Here is a 26162-nt window from a genome sequence, read left to right as displayed (position 1 = left end):
TCTTTATGGTCCACACCTCAGTCTTCTCAGAAGGCTGGGGGCTTTCAGACCCAGGGGCCCTGCTGTAGGGCAGCCATCCCATAGGGATGCTTCCAGCCAGTTGGGGAACGGTGGCCACTTTCCCTAGGGACACCCCATTCAGGACAGATGGGCTCAGGAATAGGGCCCAGCGGAGACTGTGGTCAACCCGGAAGGTCTTGCTCTCCCACCAGCCAGGCTACCCTAGGTGTACCCCTCCCAGGCTTGGAACACTCTTTCTAAGGAAGGGTCTACCTTCAGACTCAGCCCCTCCCATGTGTCCAAAGCCAGAAAAGTGACTGCAGATTTTACTTAGTTCTTCCTATATTTCTACATGCTATATAGTTGCCCATGTTGATTAGTATTCTGTTGTTTCATTTAAAAAATAGGTGACACATTCACAAGGTTCTAAAATGAAAGCAATTACAGGATTTCATTAAAACAAAAAAAACAGGGACGCCTGGGTGGCTCAGTTGGTTAAGCAGCTGCCTTCGGCTCAGGTCATGATCCCAGCGTCCTGGGATCGAGTCCCACATCGGGCTCCTTGCTTGGCGGGGAGCCTGCTTCTCCCTCTGCCTCTGCCTGCCATTCTGTCTGCCTGTGCTCGCTCGCTCTCCTCTCTCTCTGACAAATAAATAAAATCTTTAAAAAAAAAACAAAACATATTTTAGTGTAATCTCTACCCCCGACGTAGAGCTCAAAACTCACAACCCTGAGACCAAGAGTCGCACACTCAATGGACCGAGTCAGCCAGGTGCCCCAAACATGATACCAATTTAAAAGGCTTGCAGTGAAGTGTCTCACTCCACCTCTCCCCCATCCCATCCATATCACTTTTATTAACTTGTGTGTCCTTCTAAGATGTTTTTATTCAGATACAACCAAATGTAAATGTATTTTTACTTTTCTTCATTCTTACCCAATAGGTGGCATCCTATTTATTTTATTTATTTATTTTTAAAAGATTACTTACTTATTTATTTCTTAGAGAGAGAGAGAACATGAACAGGGGGAGGGGCAGAGAGAGAGGGAGCTGCAGACTCCCCTCTCCCCAATTCAGGGCTCAATCCTGGGACCCTGAGATCGTGACCTGACCCAAAGGCAGACTTAATAGACTGAGCCACCCAGGCACCCCAATTTTATTTAAAATATGCATTATAATAATAACAATAAATATTGACCACTCATTATATGCTAGTCACTAGTCTAATCATATATATATATATATGTATATATATATATATACTCATATATATATGTATGTGTATATATATATATATATATACACATATACTCATTTAATCTTTCTATTGCTCCTATTATTATCTGCATTTTGCCATGGAGATTTTTTCATATAAAGAGCTTCCTGGATTTCTTACAGCAGCACAGCATTCCACTGTATGGAATACAATCCTAATTTATGAAAGTCATTGCCTACCCTTGTTTCTGTTCTTTGCTCTTACATACTGTGTTGCATTGTACAGATGCTACTTTGTAAATTAGAGATAGAGCTACAGAATAGACACGTAGGAGAGGGATTGCTGGTTCAGAGGATAAATATGTTCGTGATTTTGATGGCTGTTGCCAAGCTGCCCTTTGCAATTATTTCTTTTCATAATCGCTCAGCATTTCTTGTTAATAGTATCTTGGTGAGTATTAATAGTTCAGTCAATTACAGTCATCACAGCCTTTGTTGAGAACATTTATGTAGCACCTCTCTCATTTGATCGTCTGTGGCACTCCCGTATGAGCTGGGGATTATCCCTGTTTTACAGATAAGAAAACCGAGGTGCAGAGAGGTTAAGTGACTTGCCCAGGGGACAGAGCCCAGGTCAGATCCATGTTTGCCTGGCTCTTTTCTCTGCTTCAGCTGCCACTTAACCCCAGTCCCTGGCCCTGCCTCATGGTAATGGGTATCTGTCACTTACATTAGATTTCCCCAGGCTGGCAGATCTGAATGCCCCCGACCTAGCTGCAGCCCGCATGCTTCCCTTACACTCAGGGCTCTCCAAGAAACCTCTGCTGGCCTGGAATAAGTGTCTTGTGTTTGATCAAGAGGTTCAGGCTCGAGGCCCTGCCTTCTTCTGATCTGGGGAGGCTGGGAGCCGGCAAAGCTGAGGACTGGTTACTGGTGGCAGTTTTTGGAGTCTGGATGGCCAACAGGACAAGCTGATCTCAGTAACAAAGGCCAGAGTGGCTCCAGCTAAAATCCTTTCTTCTGGATTCAAGTGGGCTGACTATCACTGCTAATGAGAATAAATCACAGCAAATTTCTGAGGAAGTGATCAACAATATTTTCCTGGGAACGTTTGAAGAGGGGGCGTTGCGGTGTGTCAGACCAGGGACTTGAGCCAGACTGCCTGGGGTCTTATATTAGTTTCCTATTGCTGCTGTAACAAATTAGCACACATATAGGAGCTTCACACATGACAGGTTTGTTACTACATACCTCTGGAGGTCAGAAGTCTGAATGGGTCTCATGGAGATAAAATCGAGGGCCACATTCCTTCTGGAGGCTCTTGGGGCCAGTCTGTTTTCTTGCCTTTTCCAGCTTCTAGGTGCTGCCTGCTTTCCTTGGCTCATGGCCCCCTTGCATATTCAAAGCCAGCAGGTAGCATCAAAAGAGACCTCTGCTTCTGTGATCACATCTTCTTCCTCACACCTGCCTGCCTCCCCCTTTTTCCTTATAAGTACCCTTGTGATTACATTGGGTCCACCCAGATAATCCAGGATAATCTTCCTATCCTGGATCCTTAACTTAATCACATGGACTAAGTCCTTATCATTATATAAGGTAACATACTCAGGTTCTGGGAATTAGTACATTATTCTGCCTACCACACTTTGCCTCAGGACTCTATCACTGATGAATTGTGCGACCTTGGACAAGTTATTGTACCTCTTGTTCAGTGTCCTCATCCTTAAAATGAGTATATAATAATTCCTACTCTGTAGGAGCATTAGGAAGATTAAAAGGGTTGATATTTCTCAAATGCTTATAATAGTGTCTGACACATAGTAAATGCTATGGAAGTGTCTGTTAGCTAAACTCTATTAAATAAATAAAAATATGCACACTCTTTGATTTAGCATTCCTATTATTTGTAACCTATTTCATAGAAACAAGCATCCATGAGTTAGGCCACATAAAGCATTGTCTGTATTGGCAAAAAGAAACAAAAAATGTGCAAATAGGAGATCATTGGGGGTGCCTGGGTGGCTCAGTCAGGTAAGTGTCTGCCTTGGCCTCAGGTCACGAGTCCAGAGTTGGAGAATTGAGCCTGCATTGGCCTCCCTGCTCAGTGGAGAGTCTGCTTCTCCCTCTGCCCCTCACCCCGCTCGTGCTCACTCTTTCTCAAAAATAAGTAAAATCGGGGCGCCTGGGTGGCTCAGTGGGTTAAAGCCTCTGCCTTCGGCTCAGGTCATGATCCCAGGGTCCTGGGATCAAGCCCCACATCGGGCTCTCTGCTCAGTAGGGAGCCTGCTTCCCTTCCCCTCTCTCTGCCTGCCTCTCTGCTTACTTGTGATCTCTGTCTACCAAATAAATAAATAAAATCTTAAAAAAAAAACTCAATAAAAATTAAAAAAAATAAGTAAAATCTTCAAAAATAAAAAATAAAATAAAAAACAAATGGGAAATCCCTGGAATGTCCATTAACAGGAGAATGACTGATCAGTTGTGATACATACGGAATTTAAAGGAGCTACTAAAGAGAATACATAGGGGCGCCTGGGCAGCTCATTTGGTTAAGCACCTGCCTTCAGCTCAGGTGGTGATCCCAGGGTCCTGGGATTGAGCCCCACATCGGGCTTTTTCCACAGGAAGGGGCTTGCTCCCCCGCCCCACCTCTGCTAGCCTCTCTGCCCACTTGTGATCTCTCTCCCTGTCAAGTAAATAAATAAAATCTATTAAAAAAGAGAATATATGTAAGAATACAGTAAGATCTATATTTATTACACCTCCAGGAATGCCTGAAAAAAGTTAAATTAGAGAAGGAAATTGCAAAGTCATTACTCCTGATCTCATTCACAGCATGATCTTGTTTTTGTTTTGAGGAACAAGCATCAACCCACCAAAATTCTTGTAGATCCTTGAGCCAATTTTTTAACCTCTGAATGTCTAGGTTTCTTCATTTGTGAAATGAGGATAAGGATAATTCTCCCCATGGAAACTCTACCTAGCCTTACATGGGATGAAATGTATCGAGTCCTTAAAATCCTGCAAGCAGGGGCGCCTGGGTGGCTCAGTGGGTTAAGCCGCTGCCTTCGGCTCAGGTCATGATCTCAGGGTCCTGGGATCGAGTCCCACATCGGGCTCTCTGCTCAGCGAGAAGCCTGCTTCCTCCTCTCTCTCTCTCTCTGCCTGCCTCCGTCTACTTGTGATCTCTCTCTGTCAAATAAATAAATAAAATCTTTAAAAAAAAAAATCCTGCAAGCAGCTGCATTGTCTGGCTATTTACGTAAAGTGGTTTGTGAAGAGTTGTGGAAGGATGCACCCAGATGCTCATCTGGTTGCCTCAGAAGAAAGGAAAAGAAATTCAGAAGTGGTGTGAAAAGATGATTAACTTTTTGTGTGTTTGTGCCTTGTTTCACAGACGAAGGCTAGCTGTTGTTGCTTTAGTAACTTTTTTATGTTCTAATGTTTTATTGGTAATTTGGAGGCTAGCACCATAACCACAAACTGAGGGGCACCTAGGTGGTTCAGTCGGTTAAGTCTGCTTTCAGCTCAGGTCATAATCCCAGAGTCCTGGGATGGAACCCCCATGGGGCTCCCCGCCCAGCGAGGAGCCTTGCTTCTCCCTCTCCCTCCCTGCTTGTGCTCACTCTCTCTCTCAAATCAATAAATAAATCTTAAAAACAACACACACACACAAACACACACTGAATCGGGAAGACCACGAACCTAGAAACCTACCATGATTCAAAGTTTTGTAATTTTTGAAGAGGTGTTTAATTACGGAAGTTTAAGCGGGGGGGGGGGGGGGGGGGGGGGGGAGAGTGGAGGGAGAACAGGAGAGCCCAAAACTAAGCCGGCCTTGTGTATCCGCAGCATCTACTGCCGGGGCTGCTCCAAGCCACTGTGCTGCTCGTGCGCGCTCCTGGATAACATCCACAGCGAGCTCAAGTGCGACATCAGCACCGAGATCCAGAAGCGGCAGGAGGAGCTGGACGCCATGGCGCAGGCGCTGCAGGAGCAGGACCGTGCTTTCGGGGAGGCGCAGGCGCGCATGCGCTCGGCTGTCAGCCAGCTGGACCGCGCGCGCGCAGACACCGAAGAGCTGATCCACACACGCGTGCGCCAACTAGTGTCGCACGTGCTGGCCCAGGAGCAAGCGCTGCTGGAGGGCGTGAGCGCGCAGTACCAGCGCAGCTACGAGGAGATCGCGGGCCAGCTGGGCCACCTGGAAGCTGTGCTGCAGCGCATCCGTTTGGGAGGTTCGCTGGTGCAGAGGATGAAACGTTATGCCTCTGACCAGGAGGTGCTGGACCTTCATGGCTTCCTGCGGGAAGCGCTCGGCCGCCTGCGCCAGGAGGAGCCCCAGAACCTGCAGACCTCTGTGCGCACCGACAGCTTCGACGAATTCAAAGTGCGCCTGCAGGAACTCGTCTCCTGCATCACTCAGGGGACAGGTAAGCACCCGAGCCACCGCGTGACCAGCCCCTTAACCACTTAAGAGCTTCTGCTTTGCTCTTCCTCCCTGGGGGAGAGGGGCAGGAAAAGGTCATTTACATGTGACAGGAAAGGAAACTGGTTTTTTTGGGGGGGGGGGTTGTTTTATTAAGTCTAGGGTTTGCTCACATTGTAGATTTTAGAGTGCAGGATAAGGGAGAGAGTAGGCCCTGACATGGAGTCTGCAGCCTCCCAGAGGGGGTGTATTTTACTAATTTGCAAGACCCTTTGGATTAGCTGTGATCTTGTGACCCTCGGAGAAGTTAAGAAAATACAAAGCAGAGAACCAGACCCACTAGCATTTTAGCCCCAAAGAGTAACCACTCTAGGAAGTTCGCTTAAGCCCTCTGTCTAGCAACAGAGAAGTCAACTGGAACGTGAGGTTAGAGCAGAAGGGGGAAAGCAGAAGGGAAACCTCCTGGAGTGGTTGGATGTTTACCTAAAACCATGCTTTGGCTCAGTGGAGAAGATACTTTGCCTCCAGCATGGCCAGTCATCTGGACCAGCTGCCCACCTTTGTGGGCCCTGCCTGGTATTGGGCACTTGGGAAGTAGACAGCAGACCAGTTGCTGACCTCTAGAGCTGTCCAGCCCAACCAGGGCACAGATGGGAGCACATCACACAGCTGGAGAACAAGGTAGTGCTTGGCTCTGTGGGCCAAATGCTGGAGTTGTAGCAGCTCTGTGTGAGCTGGTAACGTCAGGGGGTTCTTTCAAGAGACACTAGGAAGAGGGGTGCCCAAAAGGGCCTCCAGGGTGAAGAAGCTTTAAAAGCTCTTTGACAAAACCTCCCAATGAATCCTGAGCTCTAGATAGACAAACTGGTGTGAGGATGCCCTTTCCGGGAAAGGGGTGAGTAGCAATGGAATCTGAAGGCTTCCAGGCAAGGGCCAGTGATCAGGGATCCCTCACTCACTGCCACCCTCAGAGCTGAGGGAAGTGGTCTTGTAAAAGTATAATCCTAGAGTGCACATGGACTTGTGCGTTCTCCGCCTAGGCAGTGAATGTTACTCTGGACACAGGAAGTGACACCAACAGATTTAAACAGCTTGTCTTCCGTATTGTAACTAGGCAGTGGAGGGGCAAGGAGCTCTTTTCTAAAGCATGAAAAATTTAGATTAGATGTAATAGAAATCAGGCTGTAGATCACAAGAGTATCGTGAAGCTCTCACTGTATGCAGGGAAGTCAGTGAGCAATGATAACCTTAGGATTGTTCACACTTTGCCTTGGTGGTGGCCAGGAGATAGACAGAGGGTGCCCCTGGGGTTTGTATTCTACTGCCCCCCCCCCGGCTGGGTTCATGCTCCCTGCAGTCAGGGAGCTGTCCTTCCAAATGACAGCCCCTCCGTGGAGCTCCCCCAGTGCCATGAGAGGCCCTGAAGCATGAGTTTCTAGGAAAACAAGAAGGGATGTTTCCTTGGTCATTGTCCCATCCAAGAAGCCTCTCACCAGGGATGTCCCTGACCTGCCTGTAACCTTTTCTGTGTTCTCCAGATGCAACTCTACCCCGGCGAGCCAGCCCAGAGGCTGCCAACCCTTCCAGGGACTCTCTTGACATTGACCTGGTGAGATGGGTTGAGATGTGAGGGGAGGCGGTAGGGTCCAGCAGGGCAGTCAGGTTCCCCTCTGGCAGGAGGGAAACTGAGTCTTGTTGTCCCTATGTCTGCAGGCAGTAGAAGAGGGAGAGTGCCCAAGAGGAATAGTGAGTGGCTGGACTGGAGCTTTTGGTGGGAGGGAATATAGGAAGGGACGGCAAACTGACTGGTTCTGGACTCCTAAATGCACTTGAGGGGTTCGGGAAGGGGTGGACAGGAGGTCAAGAATGTGGTCACTGGTGGGTGGCTCTGACAGATGTGGTAAATGACCTCTCCCTTACTCTGTACCCCATCCCAGACATGTGAGCCTTTTCCTGGAATCACCAAAGGGCCCTTCCCTCCTGTTCCCCCACACGTGGTTCTTGGAGAGGAGAACAGGGCCTGGAGTCAGACCTCAGTCCCAGCACCTGGGGTTTCACTGGTGTGATTTGAGGACCAGCATAGATGCAAGACCATAATTTCTCAGGATTGGGTGGTGTCCATGCCCCCCCTCTAATGATGGCATTCCCTCTGCAGCACCCTTGACCTGTGGCTGTCCACACACACACACCTCCACGAACAGGAAGCTCACTAGTTCTTTCTCTTTTTTTTTTTTTTTTAAGATTTTATTTATTTATTTGACAGACAGAGATCACAAGTAGGCAGAGAGGCAGGCAGAGAGAGAGGAAGGAACAGGCTCCCTGCCGAGCAAAGAGCCTGATGTGGGGCTCGATCCCAGGACCCCAGGACCACGACCTGAGCCAAAGGCAGAGGCTTTAACCCACTGAGCCACCCAGGCGCCCCGAGCTCACTAGTTCTTGAGGCAACCACTCCCATCTGTGGACTGCTCTTAGATTGCTTGCCAGGGTGAAACTGCAGTGGCACTCCTCTGGCTTGCCCTCTTGGGTGTTTGTCTTCTTCGGGCTAAGCTTCCAGAATTCCTCATTAGACCAAGCAGCGTGGTCATCCAGGTTTGTATGTGCCTGCCTGTCAAGGATGTGGGCCCTGGACTGATCAGCCCTCCATGGAAAGCAGATCTTCTGATGGTAGCAGTCAGGTGGTGAGCCTTCCTGGCTTGACCATACATGGCCTTTAGGGGAGAGGATTGCAGGAAACAGAGGCAATCTGGACAGGCTTCCTGGAAGAGGCAGGATTTAGGCTCTGAGAGTTTTGGAGCTAGGACGGAGCTCTTCTGCACAGGCTGAAGTTAAGGCCCCAAGAGAGGGTGACTTAACTCAGAGCCACATGACATGGCAAGGTAGGGGTAGGACTAGAAGCCCACTCCTAACTGCTTTGGGTACTGCATCCCCAGATACACAGCTTGACAAATAAAGAAGGACATTGTCTTTTGTTTTTTGGATAAGTCATACAATCACATGGTCAGAAGGAAAAACAGAAAGTGATAAGGAAGTCAACTGTACTCCAGTTTTTAAAATGTCATTGATGTGTACGCTTCCAGTTTCTGCATTTCACTGTATATAAATTGGACCTAAAATATTTTTTTGATCCCCAGGCTACAATAATTTGTAGCTCAGTTGAGAACCACTGTTTTGAGGTGGGAAGGATACTCACCTACCATCTCTCCTTACCCCATTCCTCATTTGAGCTCTCCCATTAGTCAACATTGCAACAATTTAGGCAATGCGAAAAAGACTGTAATTGTGCATAACCTGTATTTCCACATACTACACTACATGTGGCACCTTGCTGCCCCGAACCTGCACATACATGATCTGGATTTAGAAAAAGAAAGAAAGAGATACATGATGTCTCACTCCCACCTCATCCCTATTTTCCCACTTCTTATGCCCACATACCTATCTTTATTTCTTACATATCCTTCCAGAATTTCTTTATGTCATTACAAGCAAATATGATCACAGGTCATCGGTTTTTCCATTCTTTTTTGGGACAAAGGTAGCATAATACCCTATATTCAGAGTGTTGTGCCCAGGCTTTTTCACCCAAGGAAGTATTCTGGAATCTTCTGGAATTCTTACACTATGGGTAGGTAGGGAGATTCCTGCTGCTTTTTTGCACGTGCACCGTGGCCCGTTGTATGGATGTAGCATCTTCACTTACCCAGTTTCCTGCCAATGTATGTTTAGGTTGTTTGGTATTACAATGCTAGGATGAATAATGTCCCCCAGAAAATCCTCTGAATAATTGTGCGAAGCACCCCGGGTCCACAGAGCTCGGCTGTCTTTCCAGGTGCCAGTCGCTGATTAATGAACAGCTTTTTGCCAGGTCTTTGTCTTTACGTTACCTCTCATCATCCTATCCACTACTGCGCAGTTTGAACTTGGAGCATGAGAAGAATGCTCCTTTTTTTGCAAAGCATCTTGCTTTCGCTTTGGTAGCTGGCTGGAGGAGGGGACATGCAGGCCAGTGGAGCTGGGGGAGAGGAACAGGTTTCACACTGTGAGCCCAAGGGACCAGTGGAGCAGCTCCAGCAAGGCTGGGAGGCAGGCATGGTTAGGCGGTCTCAGGAGAAATGTCCATCAGCTGTGCCCGGAGAAAGGCCACTCTTGGGCCAAAGCCCCTGCCTTAGGAGGTAGGAGCTGGGCTTCCGGCGTCAGCCCTTGATCCCTCTTGAAATGGTTTGTTTACTTTCACTGGGGTCATGCACCCACACAGAGGCAATGAGAAGAACAGCAGTAGGCTTGACTAGGACTGGCTCTTTGTATAATGACGTTAAAATACTTTCATGAAAAAAAAAATAAAACATTTTAAAGCTGTAAAACAACTGGAAGTCAGTCATCATGATTTTTTGTCTTTAGTGAGCCCTCCTGTGTGTCCCCTCCTTCATGAACCTGGGACTGGGGGTTTCATGGGTGGGACAAAGGCAGAGAGAGGAACCCAGGCCCACCTGTGGGGAGTCCATAGCCCACGTTGAGGTAGTCTTTGACCTACTAGGGACTTGTAAATCCAGACACAAAAGGACCTTTTCAACTTAAAAAAAAAATTTCTTCATGGTGATAAAATACACATAACATAAAATTTATCTAACAGTGGAATTGCTGGATCATATGGTAATTCTATTTTTAATGTTTTGAGGAGTCACTATGCCATTTCCCACAGTTGGCTACGCCATGCTATGGTCCCACTGACAGTGGTCTCCATTTTCTCTACATCTCAACCCCAGTTTTCAATGATCGCCGTCCAAATTGGGTGTGAGGTGGTTTCAATTTTTGACCACTACCCATTGTAAAGAAATATATTTTGAATCTAGTCTATATGCACATGCATAACTATAGCTGAAATGGAAGTTTTGCAGGATAAATTACACCTGTTACATGAGTCATGCTTGAATTGCTTTCATGATCTGCTAATGGGTCACAGACTGTAGTTTGAAAACCACTGGCGTGGAGCACTCAGCAGAGACTGTATACTTTCCTAGAGGCCCAGGAGCTCCACTGTTCTCCCCCCTCCCTCCCAGCTCCACTCTGCTCAGAGCCAGAGAGACAACCCTCCTTCCTTTCTGCACAGATGTCGAGGAAAAGAAACCCAGGAGGGAAGGAGGGGAAAAGGAAGTCAGTCCGTTATAGCAAATGATGTGGAAGCCCACATCCCACATCAAAGTGTTCGATACCGAGAGGAGCCCCTCCTAAGGGGTTCTCGTCCCAGTACAGCAGGGCCCCATTGTGCTGGGCTTCCCCTGCCTGCCCCTAGCACAGGCTCCCCTGTGTGGGTGGGCCTGACCCCTCTTCTACCACGCCGGAGGGACAGAGCTTGTCCCTGTGAGGAAAGATACCCCTGGCCTCCTCATCCCATAGCCTGGCACCTGCTTTCTCCGGTGCGTCTGGGCTTGGGGAAGCACCCCCCCTCCAGCTGTTTTCAGAAACATGAGATTCCAGCCCTGGTCCAGGACTTTGGGAAACAAGTCACTTCACCTCTCGTGCCTCTGATGCTTCTCTGTAGATTGGCAATAATCAAGGATGGTCCCTGTTTCTTTTTTTTTAACTATAATTTTTTTTTTTCTGTTAAATTTATAGAGGAAAATGCCCCATTTGAGCCATCTTAGGGGGTGCAGTTTAGGGACAGTTAGTATGCTTACAATCTTATACAACCTCCCCACCCGCCTAGTTCCCAAATATCCCCATTATCCGGAAAGGGGACCTCGTCCCCATGCTGTGGCTGCTCCCCATCTCCCCCACCTCCACCCCGGCATCCCACCTGCTCTCTGTCCCTATGCGGTCAGCCCTTGCAGATAGTCATATGAATGGACCCCTACAACGTGTCCTCTGTTGGGGCTGGCTTCTTTTCATTTCACGTGGCGTACAAGGTTCATCCAGGTTGCAAATACAGAGCTTTGTTCCTTTTTACGGCCGAATAATGCTCCACTGAGTGGCTGTCCCACGTTTGTATATCCACTCAGCAGTTGATAGACACCTTTTGACTGCTGTGAATTCTGGTGTGCCAGGTTTCCATCGGAACATCTGTTCCCCGCCCTTCGGGCCTCTGCCTAGGAGTCACATTGTTGGGTCATATGGAAATTCTGTGTTTAAGGACCTGCCCCTTTCCTCCTTCCTTTCGGCTTGGGTGTAGGAGGCGCTTCACACAGCTCTCGGCACAGCATAGCTCTAAAAGCAGTCTTTACCATCAATGTCATTGGTGACACTAAGTGTCAGCTGCTCCTCCAAGCACAGCAGAGTTCATCTGCATGTTCCCATGAGACAGATGTTACTGGTGACAGAGGTTACTGGTATTCCCATTCTGTAGAGGGGGACCGAGCCCTGAGTTTTCAGTGATGGGTCCAAGGTGTATAGTTGCTGTTCTGACCCAGGTGGTGTTAAGGCTCAGGGGCAGAGTGCAGGTCACAGGGAAGTGCCCTGGAAGGGTCTCCTCACTATTCTAACTTTGCACCTATAGAGGAGTGGTTTCCATCAGGAGCGAGCACTGTGTGGGGAGCTGTTGTTGAGTAAGCCTTAAGGCATTGTTGGTCCGTACAGTCTCGGGAGGGGACTTAGGAAGCCAGGAATTGAAGTGACCCTGAATGCCAGCACCTCAAGGTCAGGAAGAGGGGAAGTCATGGAGGGTGTGAGGAGGACTCCTGGTCCCCAGGGGGCCCTGGGGATTGGGTCACCCCAGGCGTAGGTTCTTGGCCCAGGGCTCACCACCTGCTCATTAACGTCTCTCTTGTTTCTGGACCTTACAGCCAGAGGAGGTGCAGAGGGCTCTGGCAAAGGACTCGGAGCTGGCTGAGACCCAGACTATGACTTTGGTCCAGCCGGTGCCTGGGGTGCACCCAGTGCCGGTTCACGCCTACTCCATCAAAGACTCCTGCAGAGAGGTAAGGGTCTCTCCACTGCCCCCCTCCATCCCTGGAGGCCCAGATCCCACCAGGCAGGCAGGGTGGTGGCAGGGGTGGAGGGGGGCAATGTTGAGAATCCAAGCCTTAATCAACACCTACTCTGTTACTCTGTTCTCTCCCTCGTCCGGGCCACGCTGCCAGGAAGCTCTCCTATAAGCACGAGCCACTCCAGGGCAGGCAGAGTCCATGGTCAGCAGCCAGCCAATGTGCCTGGTGGCCCAGGGGGCGTCCTGTGTGGAGAGAGACGCGATCTGCATGGCAGGAGAGCAAAGGGGAAGGGCCACAGGCCCCTGCCTCCCCGGTCCGCGTCTCCACCTACCCCCCATACCCCTCAAAGCTACTAACCTGGCCCTGTGACTCCCCACTGCATAGGAGGTCTGCAGCACAGTCCCACCCCAGAAGAGGAAGTCCTGCCAGACTGAGTGCCCCAGAAAGGCCATCAAGATGGAGTCTGAGGAGGAGAGGGAGATACGGTTGGCCCAGAGCTCCCCAGAGCAGCCCAGGCCCAGCACCTCCAAGGCAGTCTCGCCGCCCCACCTGGATGGGCCCTCCAGCCCCAAAGGCCCCACTGCAGGAAGCGAGGGCTTTCTGCCCAACAACAACCACGCAGCCGGCGACGCTGGTGAGGCAGGTAGGGAGATAGCTGGGCAGAAGGGGCTGCGGCCTTCGAGCTCTCCTCCGGGGGCGGGATGGGAACCTTCTTCTACATCCTCACCCCTCCCAGGGAGCCCAGTGCCGGTGCCCGGGGTGCACGGAGCCCATGGAGACCGCTGTACCGCACTCCTCGCCAGCCCACCCCCTGCATCCCCTGTGTGTCGGGCTCTCAGCTGCCACCAGGTGGGGCAGGGAAAGCGCGCGGTTTGCCTGGGGGGTGAGAATGGTGCAGTTCACCAGGTGACTTGCTGGGATTCCAGTGTGAGGAGCATGAAGGGCTCTGTAGCTCCCTCCCCCAACACACCCTTGCAGTGCCCAGCACTACGCCCCCACACAAGGCGGGTCTCCCCAGGAAGTGTGTATTGGACCCTAGCATGGGCCCAGAGAGACCTGGGGGGAAAGTCCACACCTGCCACGTCCCAAATTTGTCTGCAGAGGTCACCTGCATGAAGGACCTTATTTGTCCGGGATGTCTCTTACGGACACTGCCAGATAGGGAGTCCTCAGGCATGAGCTCAGGTTAACTAATGGAATTCTGGAATGGTCAAGACCGTTCTTCTGAGATCTGCTTCACCCAGAGGCCCCCTTTGTTTTCATTCTAGGTCCTAGACTGAGCCCTGATTCTGCTTGCACACTGAGCCTTGACCGACATTCCTTGCTCACAATGCTATTGGTAATCAAAAGATTTTGATTAACCAAATAAAGTATCTTTTAATTCGAACACCTCAGCTCAGGAGGCTGAGGCTCGGAACAAACCAATGTGTTTCTTTAGGATGGCAGGAGGTTCTAAACCAGGGGCTGTTTGCCAAGCAGCCTGTACAGGGAGCAGATTCCGAATTCAGGGCCGACAGCTGAGTTAAGTACTCACAGGGCACAGTGGGCAGTGACGGAAAGCCCTTTTGATTGAATATATCTGTACCAGCATGCTTGGTAGATGTTCCCATCCACCCCCTTGTAGGGAACACATGGCCCACCTCACCCACTGGCCCATAGGGAGTCCCATGGAGCACACCCGGGCCCCACCCACTGGGCCTCCTGGCAGGGGCTTAACACTATCCCCTCTACCCGGTTTCAGAGGAACGAGTCGTGGTGATCAGCAGCTCGGAAGACTCAGATGCTGAAAACTCGGTGAGTGGTCCAGAAGTTCGGCCCTGGACTCCTGCCTCCCCCCATTCTATGTCCCAGGGGACACAGTCACAGCAGGTGACTCTCAGACTTGCCCTGCGCTTGAGGAGTCCTCCAGCGAGGCAGTGAGTCCTGAGCTGTCCTGAGGACAGACTCCAGATGCCAGCTGCGGTCCTGGACCACCCCAGCCCTCCTTCCCTCCCTACGGGGGCAGGAGCCCTCACTGACCATCCGTCCTCTGAGATGCTGCTTAGTGTGCTTCCTTCCAGAGCCCTGTCTTGCTTCTGGACTAGCTTATGCCTTTGTCTGGAGCTTCCTTCTGTGTTCTCTAACCTCTAAGTCCTCAATGAGGAGGGTGGCCAAGAGCCCATACCCCAGTTAACCCGTAGCCAGTGAGGGTCAGTGCAGGGCCATGAGGGCATGGGGAGCACCGTGTGGGACCCAAATAGGCGAGTTTGCACTCCATAAGCAAGAACGTTAAAGCCGTCCCCTGTTGGAACATGTACCTTTGTGGGTTGCGACTGTTCCGTTCCTGGAGGTTGGTTAATGGAGGCTGGGGCAGAGGGGATGTGAACAGAGTGAAAGGTTGGACTGGGTGGCCCCTGAGGTCCCTTCCAGCCCTCAGTCTGAGGTTCTGTATTGGAAAGTGCACGGAGCCCACGGAGACCGCTGTACCGCATTCCTCGCCAGCCCACCGCTTGCCAAGGGCACAAGGAGCTTACCGCCTCTACCGGGCCTCCTGTCTGCCACCGGGCGCACGCCGCCCCCCAGCTTGGTCTTCCCACCGTCCCGCCGAGCAAGCTGCAGTCTCTGAGGCCGAGTTTCCCCATCAGCTTGCTGGTCACCAGGAGGACGCTGCCATCTGCCACCGCCGTGGGACCAGCTTCCTGCCACGTAGAGCACAAAGAACCACCCGTCTTCATCGTATCTTCCGCTTGCCCCTCAAAGTGTACTGTAAACCCAGGTGGACTTATCCTCCCCCTGAGGTCCAGGCCACCACCCCTGCCACCACGGGGCCTCCCAGCCATCCTGCCAGTGCCCAGGAAGGTCCCTGCCATCTCCAGAGGGCCATGGGCCAGCGCAGCCGTCGCCGGGCTCGAGGAGCAGTGCGCTCTGTCGGCTGCTCCCTCCGGGGCTCCCCTGTCGCCCAGTGGCTCAACAACTTTTTTGCCCTTCCTCTCTCCTCCGTGGCTGCCCAGCTTGACACCTCTGTCAGCGGGGAGAATGGAGGGAGGCAGAGTCCCCCAGACTCTTAGGGCAGGAATCTCCCCCAGGGATGCTGACCCAGCCCCCTGGAGGACCCTGTAGCCCGGGTTCCACTGGAGGTCTCTGCCATTGCATTCCCACTCCTTTGCCCTCTGGAGAGGCTCCCCCACCAGCCCGGCCTCCCTCAGACAGGCCTCTGAGAGCCCCGAGCACTCCGTCCTCTATAGCTGCCGGCCGCCATGCAGTCACTCCCGGCACCATGCAGCCACTCAGCGGCCCCTGCTCCACCCCGCAGCCCGGCCCGGCCCACGCACCCAAGGCCCTGTGCACCGCAGGCGTCCTGTGTATTGTAGTCAGGGAGCAGACCCAGGAAGGAAAGGCTGTGTGGACTCAGCAGGGAGACGTCAGCCCTCTTCCCCGGAAGGGGCACAACTGAGATTTGGGTCACCGCTCCTCCCATTCCCGCACCTCTTTTCCCAAAACTAGGAAGCATCTGTCGCCCTTTGCACCTCCCACTGTCCATCCCACCATCCCAAGGCTTTCCACGGGGCCTCTGCCAGGACCTGAACCCATGAGGGCAGGGACTGCATCGATCCCAGGACCCGCAGATACAGCTGCTCAATAAATATGTGTTGAAAGATTGCCCTTGCAAACCCTTCTTCCATGACCATCACATTCCCCGGGCGACTTAGCTCTTCTCTTGCCGATGGCTTTATGTCTTCCTGGCACTGCAACTGGTTCTTTGGTGGGGTGACCACGTCCCCCCCTTCTCCTACCCCCTGTGAGCTTCAGCATGGTGGGACAACACCTTCTGTGCCCCCTGGGCTGTGTTGGTCCCACCATCTGGAAAGGTCCCCTGTGCTTTGAGGTTCCAGGTCTTGAGGGGGGAGCGCCCCTTTCCCCAGATCATTTCACGCCTCCTCCTGCTTCCCCCCACATAGGGAAGCCTCCAGCCCTTACCTCCCAGGAGTCCTCTCTTGAGCCAGGGCCAGCCTTCTTTCTGGATGACTTCAACAGCCAGCACCCCGGCCTCTCTGGGGTCTTCACCCCACCCACTGCAGCCCTCAGCCCCATGGCCACCCCCTGCACCTCACTGTACCCAGAACTGGCCCACAGGGACTCCCGACCACAGCATCCTGTCTCTCGAGCTCTCAGGTACTTCGGGAACCCCTGCCCTCCCCACCCCGGTTCCCATAGCTCTGGCGGCTGCTCCTTGTCCTCCTTCCTCTCAGGCCTCTGTTCTTTTCCATGTTGTTCTTCCAGTGACAGCCCCTCTTCTCTTCCTAGTGTGTCCTTTCCTGTGGTCTCAGCCATGCCCGCGGCTGCTGATGCCGGGCACCCTCGCTGCTAGACTATGACAGATAGCCCGTGGCCCTGCAATGTCTGCGCTTGGTTGCCCCATAGAGCCGTCACACTCGTCCGTGTGCTCCTCTCAGCCCACTACACTGCCAGCCCGGCTACATGAGCGGAGGCCCCTCTCGATCGTTCCTCAGTGCCCGTCAGTTTTTCAGTCTTAACCTTTCCATAGTCTACGTTCCTCTGAACCCTGGGCACTTCTTTCTATCCCGGAAACCCTCCCCCCCCCCAAAAAAAAAAGAACAGACCCGGGGCAGAGGTAGAAGCCTGGGAAGGAAACTGAGAAAGGATGGCAATGCCAGTGCTCGCCAGACTTCGCGAGAGTTGGGTACAGGCATCGAAACCAGCAGTCTTGGGCGGGCATCAGTCCAGCCTCAGCTGTCCGCAGGGAGGCGCTAGCTGATGTCTGCAGTTATTCAAGAAAGGAGGGGGAGGCTCATTTTAGGTCGTGAAGAGTTAAAATAATTAGAAGCAGCCACTCACTTTTGGAGACCAGCTGTGGAGTCGGGGGAGAGCCCGATGACCACTGCTTCTGTGTTGGTATTCTTCGGACGGCATGTTTTTTTGTTCTTTTTTTAAGATTTTGTTAGAGAGAAAGCAGAAGCAGGGGGAGCAGCAGATAGAGGGAGAGAGAGAAGCAGACTCCCCGCTGAGCAAGGAACCTGATGTGGGACTCGATCCCAGGACCCTGAGATCATGACTTGAGCCGAAGTGTCTTAACTTCGACACTTAACCAACTGAGCTACCGAGGTGTCCCTAGACAGCATGTTTTCTAAATTGACCATCACGAGTCCCAGACTTTGTAAAACATATATTTAAAAAGAAAACCAATGAGGTCCCCTTCGTGCACGGCTCACCTACCTCCTGTGCCCCCTCCCAGTCCCTGGTGCTCCTAATGTACCCGCAGCAAGTTGGGTGGGGAACAGGGCATCCTTCGCCAGGTGCTCCAGGCTCCTGAATACCCCCGAACTCCTGCTCTATGGCCTTCATCCCACCTGCCACGTGGGAAAGTTGGTCTACAAGGACAACACATTTCCAAGCATACGAGATGCCTAAGGGCGCCCACCACAGGCTGCCGCTGTGTCAGTTGGCTGGAATCTAGCAGGACACGCCTAGGGACTTCGATGCAGGCCCAGCTGGGCGGGCAAAGCTCAGGGAGATACTGCTTGTGCGAGAAGAGCCATCTGGGAGCTAGAAGAGGCGGTGGAGAGGCCAGGCCAGGCCTGATGGCAGACAACTGAACACAAGGGGGGTTCACAGTGCCTCTGCCATGATCCCCAGGTTAGGGTCCGAGGCAGGAAAAAATAGAATGCTCCCACCCACTCTTCTGACAGGTGACTGGCCCCAGTGTCCAGCAGGAACAGGACCAAGTGGAAGCAGGAGGGGGTGGTCCGTGACTGACGTGACAGTCGTGCCCAGCAGTAGAAGGGAGGCCTCTGGGAGACAGCCGATCCATGGGGATGGAGTGGGAGGGCAGCAGGGGCCACAGGCTAGCGGACAGGATGACCTAGCTCACAGCTATGTGGGAGATATTTTGGGGCTTCCACACTTTGCAAGAGCTGGGGCTTTGTGTCTGCATGAGAGAGCAATACACATATCTTGCCAAACTGATCCCACCTGTCGCTGAAGCTTGGGTGCTGAGAAAGTTCCTCAGGAGCTTGGAGACTCTTGATAAGAATGAATGGCGGGTACAGTCTAGACAACCTCAGGTGGCCGGAAGCTAAGAGTCTGGCTCCTGTCGGAGTGGCTGCTGACCCGGCATGGAGTGAATCAGGAGGACAGTAGTTCTGAGCCCTGGATGCACACTGGAGTCTTTGGGCCGGGAATGGGGGGCTGGGGGGTGGTGGCAGCTGTTACCAATGACAGATTCCTGGGTCCCACCCCCATGGACTGTAACTGAACTGGTCTAGGGTGCAACCCGGGCACCTGGAGTTGTCGAGATCGCTAATGCACGGCCAGAAAGGGGAGAACCCCAGAATTGGGGATTCGATCGCACATCTGTGATTCACGTATGTGTTAGCCTTGAACCGAGGTGACCCGTACATCCTGGGATACAATTTGGCAGGGGAGAGGGGGACGCAGGGTCTTCCCCAGAGAAACCTCCTATACTGGTGGAAAGTGATGAAAATGTCAAGCTGGCATTTCCTGCGGGTATGCTTGGTGCGGCCGGGAGGCCCGCTGTGTGGATTTGGAACGCAGTTGTCACGCTGAGTTGATAGGTGTTGGAGACCAGTGAACTGTAGATCATGAGCCGGACTGCATGTGTGTCCTAGTTCCAGGTGTATCCTGAAAACCTCGTGGGCTCCCCGTGTCTCCATCTGAGCGCCATTCTGCAGTCAAAGAAACACAGTCCATTAACCGAGTATAATGAAGAAATAAAACCTAGCGTGACCTTGCACTGCAAGCAGTATCAAAGGGGCTTTGATTCCCAGCCCAGCAGCGCATCCTCAAGCCCTCTTCCTCTTTTCTTCAGCTCCCCTCTTGCCCACTCCCTAGTTCCTTGGAGCTTCTTCCTTCTCGCTTTCCAGGCTGTGCATGTGAGCTCTCATCTTCCCCGCTCCGTTTCCCATTCCACCATTCCTTTTCCCTTCCCAGCAGATCTCAAGCCTTTTCCAACAAAAAGCCTCTTCCTGGCTTGTGTCTGGCTCTCTGCTACTATCCCTCTATGCTCCCCACCCGCACAACTCAGTTACCCGGACTGTGGACGGAAGCCCAGCAGTGGTGCTCCCTAGTGAGCAGGAAGGGGGCAGGAGGACGTCTACACCAGAGCCTCTCGTGCTGATTGTCCTTCTGTTAAACCTGGGTTTCTAGAAACACCTTTTGCAAGCGCGCCGGTACCTCCTGGCCATGTTGCTGGGATTTAAGGCTGGGAGAGGGCTTGAGTGGATGGGCCGGCTGGAGTTCAGTAGAAGGCATTCTGGCGAGATCATTCCTGTGTCCCAGCTGCACTTGGCAAGAGTCCCCAAGGGTGAGGAAGAACTTGAAGAAGAGGCTGGGCTGGAAGTTCCAGCCTTCCCGCTGTTGACTGGCTCAGCAGAAGGGGAGCGTCCCTTCTTTAAGGGAGCCAGACGAAAGATGTTGCACCACTGTAAGAGAAAAATGACCCCAGGACAATGGGAGGCCTTAAGAATGAGATTCTGATGGCCATCATAAATAACTCTGGTATGAAGTTGGATTTAGCCCAAAGACAGCTCTGCTGCTCTCCAGGGGAGCTCAAATCTTGGAAGAGGATTATCCGAAAAGGTGACTATGGCTCTAAGACCTAAGAAGTCATTCCAGAAAGAAGGAGACAGGTGGAGGCACTCAGGGCCACTGCGCAGGCTTTTGCAATTATGTTGGGAGCAAAAAGAGGAAGGAAGAAGAGAAAGCTCGGTGTGCCATGTTGGTGGGTGGCAGAGACGACTCAGGAAAAGAGACAGCTCTTCAGCTCTGGGGAGGACACAGCAAGAGGAGTCCAGCTCTTTCCACCAGCCCAAGGGCAAGAGCAAGGTCTGGAAGGCTGAAGATTAAAAAACCTGGATTTTTCCCTCGGGGGAGGAATGCTCACCAGCCAGCAACTTGGAGGAGGACACCTATAGAGGGCTCCTTATAGGGAAGAAAGGGAGCTGGGACCAGGAGTCAGAAGACTCAGAGGCGATGCAAGGCTTGCAGAAGAAGCCTTTGCTGCATGGTGGAATCAGGGATATGGGTGTGCCAGGCGTTTGACGAAGACTTTAATCAGGACCTTATGTGTAGAATCCCCTCACTGCCAGGCTTCTGTAAGCAAGCCCGGCTCTAGACGGATGCATAGTAAATGTCTCTTTCAATCAGTGACCGGGAGGAAGTTGGTGAGCCTGGGGGTAGGGCTATGAAAAGTAAAAAGAGTAAGAATCAGACACTCCTAGGAAAATCCCACACATCGTACCCGTGTTTAGTAATGACTTTGCTCTTGGCTGAAGTTTTGTTAAAACGTTTCACCTGGAGAGGAAGAGGGCCTAAACCCGTGCTTATTCTCTCCCGAGCCAGGGGCATTAGCCCGAAGCCAGAGTTTGTTCTTGGAGGCTTCAGGTAGCCCCAGAGGAGGCCAACATCATCACCCTGCCGGAGGTGGTCCAGAAGTAGGAAGGACCTGAGGTCTCCTCTAGACTCTGTCCCAGTAGTACCCCAGCCCTGTGACACCTGGCATCGGCCGTGTCCTTTCCTCCTGGGCTCTGGCTAACATCCCCAGGTGGCATTCCCAGGAAGTTCTGAGCAAGCAAAGACACCTTCTGGGTGAGGCAGCCGGCAGGCGATGAGCTGTCCACTTTAGGAAGAGGCTCTCCCACCCTCCAGCTGCAGCCCCTTGGGAGCCCCACAGACTTGGAGCCCTTCTCCCACCCGAGGCCTTTCGAACCTTGTTGGCCTGGGTGCTGGAGAGAACAGGGCTTTGGGTGCTCAGGCTAGAGGAGCCCTGGGCCTGAGGCTTCCCGGAGCAGCTGACTCCTGGATACTAAATGACAAAGGGCCTTCAGGCCCTGAGACTTCTCTCTCCATGGCTCTCGCTTCCCAGCTCTGCGTGTCATTCCTGAGGCTGAGCAGCCCTCCTCTCCCACTTTGTGCAGGACACTAGGGCCCAGGCTGGCCATGGGGATGAGAGCCAGGCTCCTGGCTCCTTCCAGAGAAACTTCTGAGGTTTGAGATGAGCCTCCTTCCTCCTGTCCCAAGTTCATGGTGTTTCTTCTGAGTGTTCAGAGAGAAGGGAGCAGCAGACCCCTCCAGCCCCAACCACCACAGCAGCGGTCCCTTCCCTGAGCTTCGATGCCCAGCACCATGCACCCATGGGCACACTCACTCACATATGCTCACGTTCCCACACGCTTGTCAGCGCTGGTTCACAAATTCACACGTGATACACACATTTGACATTTGCATTTCTTCCTATACTCGTGCTTTCACATACACATGCACACACACACACTTGCCTGTGTGATCTCAACCTCTCACTCCTACTCACTACTGCATGGTTCACCCGTGGCCCTCACATGCACGCACACACACACGCATCCGTTCATGTGCACACGTCTCCCTGCACACACACTCAGACACATGCCTTCCCCTTCCCAATATCCTGCTGTTCCCATGTGCACGCAGATGTCCCCAGCCATACCAGCTGGCTCATCTCCCCACACTCACACTGCGCACGCACACACACGCACACACACACACTTGCTCACAGGCATGTGCTCATGCTGCCAACATGCGCCCTCGCCCTCCGGCCCCCTAACCTGTTGGTTTTTCTGTGTTGCAGTCTTCCCGAGAGCTGGATGACAGCAGCAGCAGGTCCAGTGACCTCCAGCTGGAGGGCCCCAGCTCTCTCAGGGTCCTGAACGAGAGCCTCGCCGACCCCCAAGCAGAAGACAGGCCCCTGGTTTTCTTTGACCTCAAGATTGACAGTGAAAGTGGGTTCTCCATTGGCCCCTCGCACCCTTTTCTAGCTTAGTCTCCAATTCCCCCAGATAAGTGCAGGCAGAGCTATGTCCTGGGCCCGGGAGAGCCCAGAGCTCTGGCCAGTGACCGAGGGCCGAGAGCAGGCAGGGCGCTGCATTTCCCCGGGACTCTGGCTGTCCCACTTGGCTGATGGAATAAAGACCTCTGTCTCGACCAGCACCTGAAAGCCTGAGCCAGGTGCCTCCATGAACTCGCTGACCGGCGCTTCTCTTAGAGAACCCTGGCAACGCCCCTCTAAACAGAAACAACACGATGTGGGAAGTACCTTGATGAGGCCAGCAATCCAAGCAAGGCCTTGGGCCATGGCTGCAGAATTCTGAGTACAGAGCCCGGTCCACAGGTGGGCCGCACTGGGAGGCTGACAGCCAAGATCACGGGGAAAGATGACCCCTTCTCCTGGAAGCCCATCAGCTCCCCACGGTGCTTCCCTGCAGTGCCCTTCGCTGACCCCATGGGGCCAGCCCGCTCTGTGGCACAGCCCCAGCGTGGGGCCAGCCTAGCCAGGCAGAAGTAGCATATTGTCCTAGGACAGGGAAGTCATTGGCAGACCTCACGGGGCAGTTCTCAATGGAGTAGATTGAGCCAGTGGGCCGTGTGTCCTGGGGCTCTGACCGGCCAGGAGTATCGGCTCAGTGACCGATGGGATTGGAAGCTGGGGCGGGGAGCGGAGGATACAGTGGAGACAAAGAGAGGCCCTGATGTTGGTGGGTGAGGGTAACCAAAGGCAGGCAGGAGGGACCTGGATCTAAACTGTTTGGCAATGTCTGGGGCAGGTGGTAGGGGCAGGGGACCGCTGGACTCCCAGCAGGTGCTGGGGGGTGTTTGGAGAGCAGCCAGCCCTCCCCTTCTGACCCTTGTCCCCATGAGAGCCAGGGCAGAGCCGTTCAGAGGCTGATGTCTGGTTCCCACCGGCAGGTCCCACGGTGGGGTCTCTGTGCGGCGGGACAGCAGCCCCAGAGGTCCCCCTGCTCCCGCCCTGTGTCCCCCATGCCTCTGGGGCCTCACCCTGCCCTTCTCTCCTGCCCAGCCCAGAAGATTAGCCAGCTGGCAGCAGTGAACCAGGAGAGTGAGTTCCGCGTGCTCATCCGGCCCGAGGCCTTCTTCGGCACCAACTCCAAGGCCGTCTCTCTGGAGGTGGGGCTGCAGCACTTCCTTGGTTTCCTGGGCTCCCTGCACCGCCCCATCCTGGCCTGCTACAGGCTGTGGGGACCCGGCCTCCCCAACCTCTTCCGGGTCCTGGAGGACATGAACAGGCTATGGGAGTTTGAGGAGGTCATCTCAGGTTTCCTGGCCGCACGGCCCCTCCTCCGGGAGCTGGTACCCGGGGCCAGCAGCTTCAAGCTCAAGAGCCTGGCCGAGACCTACCTGGCGAGAAGCATGAGCGAGCGCAGCGCCCTGGCCGCCGTGCTGGCCCTGCGGGACCTGTTCCGGCTCCTCGACATCTTCCCGAGCCCCCAGCTGGCCCAGCACGTCTACTGCTTCAGCAGCCTGCAGTGCTTCGCGTCCCTGCAGCCACTGGTGCAGGGGGCCGTCCTGTCCCGCGCCCAGGCCCGCCTCCTGGCCCTGCACAACGTGAGCTTCACGGAGCTGCTGGCTGCGCACCGCCGTGACCCCCAGCGGGGTCTGCGCCGGTACAGCTGCTACCTGAGCCCGTCTGCTGCCTCGTCGCCCCCCACCCAGGGCACCAGCCCCCTGCAGGCCCTGGGCACCTACTTCAGAAGCCTGTCCAAGGAGCCCGGCCCCGCCCGGGCAGAAGGCCTCACCGCCCCTGTCGCTGGCCGCAGCTTGGCAGGGGGGGTGTGCCAGCAGAGCTGAGAGCAGGCCCAGGCTGGCTCGGGATCTCTGGGGTTAGGGGGGCATGGGGTCCCTGAGCCAGCCCCCTTCCCCCTGCCCCACTGCCCATCAGTGCATTGGTGGGTCCTCTTCCCCAGCACCCAGCTGTCCTTTGCTCCGGAATCAGTTCTCTGGGACCAAATTACCCTTCTCTAAAAACCCCACAGAGAAGGTTCCAAATCCAAGCAAGTCCCAAGTCCTAATCCCCTGGGGAGCACCAGATCCCCTTTCAGGCCTTGAGAGCACCGTGGGTTGGTTCCCTCAAGACCTGGCCCCTCTTCTCCAGGAGCCAAAACGAGGGAGTAAAGAAGGCCCAGTCTCTGGGATGAGTAGCCCCCAGCCACCCAACCTGCTACTTCCGTGAGTGTCCCTTCAGCCCCTCCCTGACCCCTGGTCACTGTCCTAGGGGGCCCGCTGACAGGCCCCATAGATATTGCCCAAAACACCCCACGGGTACCCAAGTGCCTTTCAAACCAAGCTGCTGTCATGAGTTTGGGTTCTCCCACCCTTTACCCATCTGAAGGCCAGCTCTCTGGTCACTTCTTTGGGGACACAAATGCATTTTCACCCCTCGTGTCTGCAGAGACAGAAGCTTCTGCCCCATGCCTGTCCCTCTTCCAAGCTTGCCGCGTTCCTTCTAGCCATGCAGACCTACCTCCTCACGGTCAGGTTTCACTCTTCCATCCTCCAGCCACCAGCCCCGCTCAGCATGGCTTTCACTTTCTCCGCACTGCCCACCTCAGCCCCACCGATGACTGTCCTCCAACCGAGCACTGCGGGCTACACAGGGGCACACAGCGTTGGCATCCCCTGAGAGCCTCTAGCCCAGACCTCCAGAATCAGCTTCTCTGAGGTGGGCCCTGCGGGCTGTCTTAGCATGTCTTCCAGATGATTCTGAAGCCTGCTAATACTTAGAACCAGTGCTCTGATAGACTGCTCCCCGAACACGCAGCAGGCTGGAATGGCAGAACCAGTCCTGGTCCTGACTGGGCAAATGGAGGGTGACCTAGGAAAAGACCCCATTCTGCGCTCCGGCATCCCCCCACCTGCTAAATGGGCTCCCATCCAGCTCTGCCATTCTGGGATTTTAGACAAGGACCGCAGCCACCAACACAGTGGGCAGGACAGTTCTCAACTTAAACCCTAGCTCTCAGTCCTAAGCCAAGGCCCCCAGCCTGTGGTCACATCAGAGGTCATGAGCAGAACAGAGGCAGGTCAGGGCCTGCCCTCTGACCAGCAGAACCACTGCCCCCGCACTGCTCCCCTCTCCCCTCTTCCATGGCTCCTGCCACTGGGACACAGCCCAGGCCTCCAACATCCATTGCCTGAGCTTTCACAGGGATGAGGTCTGCGTGCCCACAGCTCAGCCCCCATCCAGCAGGTGCCCTGGAGATACCCCGAGGGATTGCATGGGAACTGGCTACCACAGTGGGAATGCCGGTCGACCAGTGAGCTCTGATGCATTTAAACTAGGATTCGGGGGCACCTGGGTGGCTCAGTGAGTTAAGCTGCTGCCTTCGGCTCAGGTCATGATCTCAGGGTCCTGGATCGAGTCCCACATCGGGCTCTCTGCTCAGCAGGGAGCCTGCTTCCCTCTCCCTCTCTCTCTGCCTGCCTCTCTGCCTACTTGTGATCTCTGTCAAATAAATAAATAAAACCTTTAAAAATAAATAAATAAATAAACTAGGATTCGCGTTCCAAGCAAGTGCTGGCCCTGAAGCTCCTGTGGGAGCAGGCTGGTGGGGCCACAGCCTGGCTGTGGTGACCATCTCGGCACCTGCAAGGCAGCACCTGGGCCACTGCTCAGATCCTCAGCCTTCAACCTTGCCCTGACCTGGGCAGCACCCACTGGCTTTCAGCCCTTACTGTGCTTGCTACCTGCAGAGTTCTTGACCACAAGTTTTATAACAAAGGGCTGTTCTGCCCTCTCTCCATTTACACAGCC

The 26162-nt window shown here is 53.6% G+C and overlaps 1 protein-coding gene across 22 annotated transcripts in view; it reads left to right on the top strand.

Annotated features, from left to right (window-relative positions):
- PML (PML nuclear body scaffold) overlaps positions 1-25817 on the top strand; it is a 41057-nt gene extending 15240 nt beyond the window's left edge. The window contains exons 3-9 of one of the 22 annotated variants that reach the window (XM_047735501.1): positions 5069-5649; positions 7184-7254; positions 12422-12556; positions 12950-13208; positions 14301-14359; positions 22185-22335; positions 23412-25817. In XM_047735501.1, the coding sequence (XP_047591457.1) occupies positions 5069-5649; positions 7184-7254; positions 12422-12556; positions 12950-13208; positions 14301-14359; positions 22185-22335; positions 23412-24199 (2044 nt within the window). In that variant the 3' untranslated portion in view covers positions 24200-25817. The other 21 variants (XM_047735502.1, XM_047735506.1, XM_047735512.1 and 18 more) reach the window with 21 other exon arrangements.
- Positions 25818-26162: the final 345 nt, after the last annotated feature.

The sequence above is a fragment of the Lutra lutra genome, chromosome 7 (assembly GCF_902655055.1).
Source record: "Lutra lutra chromosome 7, mLutLut1.2, whole genome shotgun sequence".
In the NCBI taxonomy this organism is placed as follows: Eukaryota; Metazoa; Chordata; class Mammalia; order Carnivora; family Mustelidae; genus Lutra; species Lutra lutra.
This window is presented reverse-complemented; position numbering and strand designations above follow the sequence as displayed.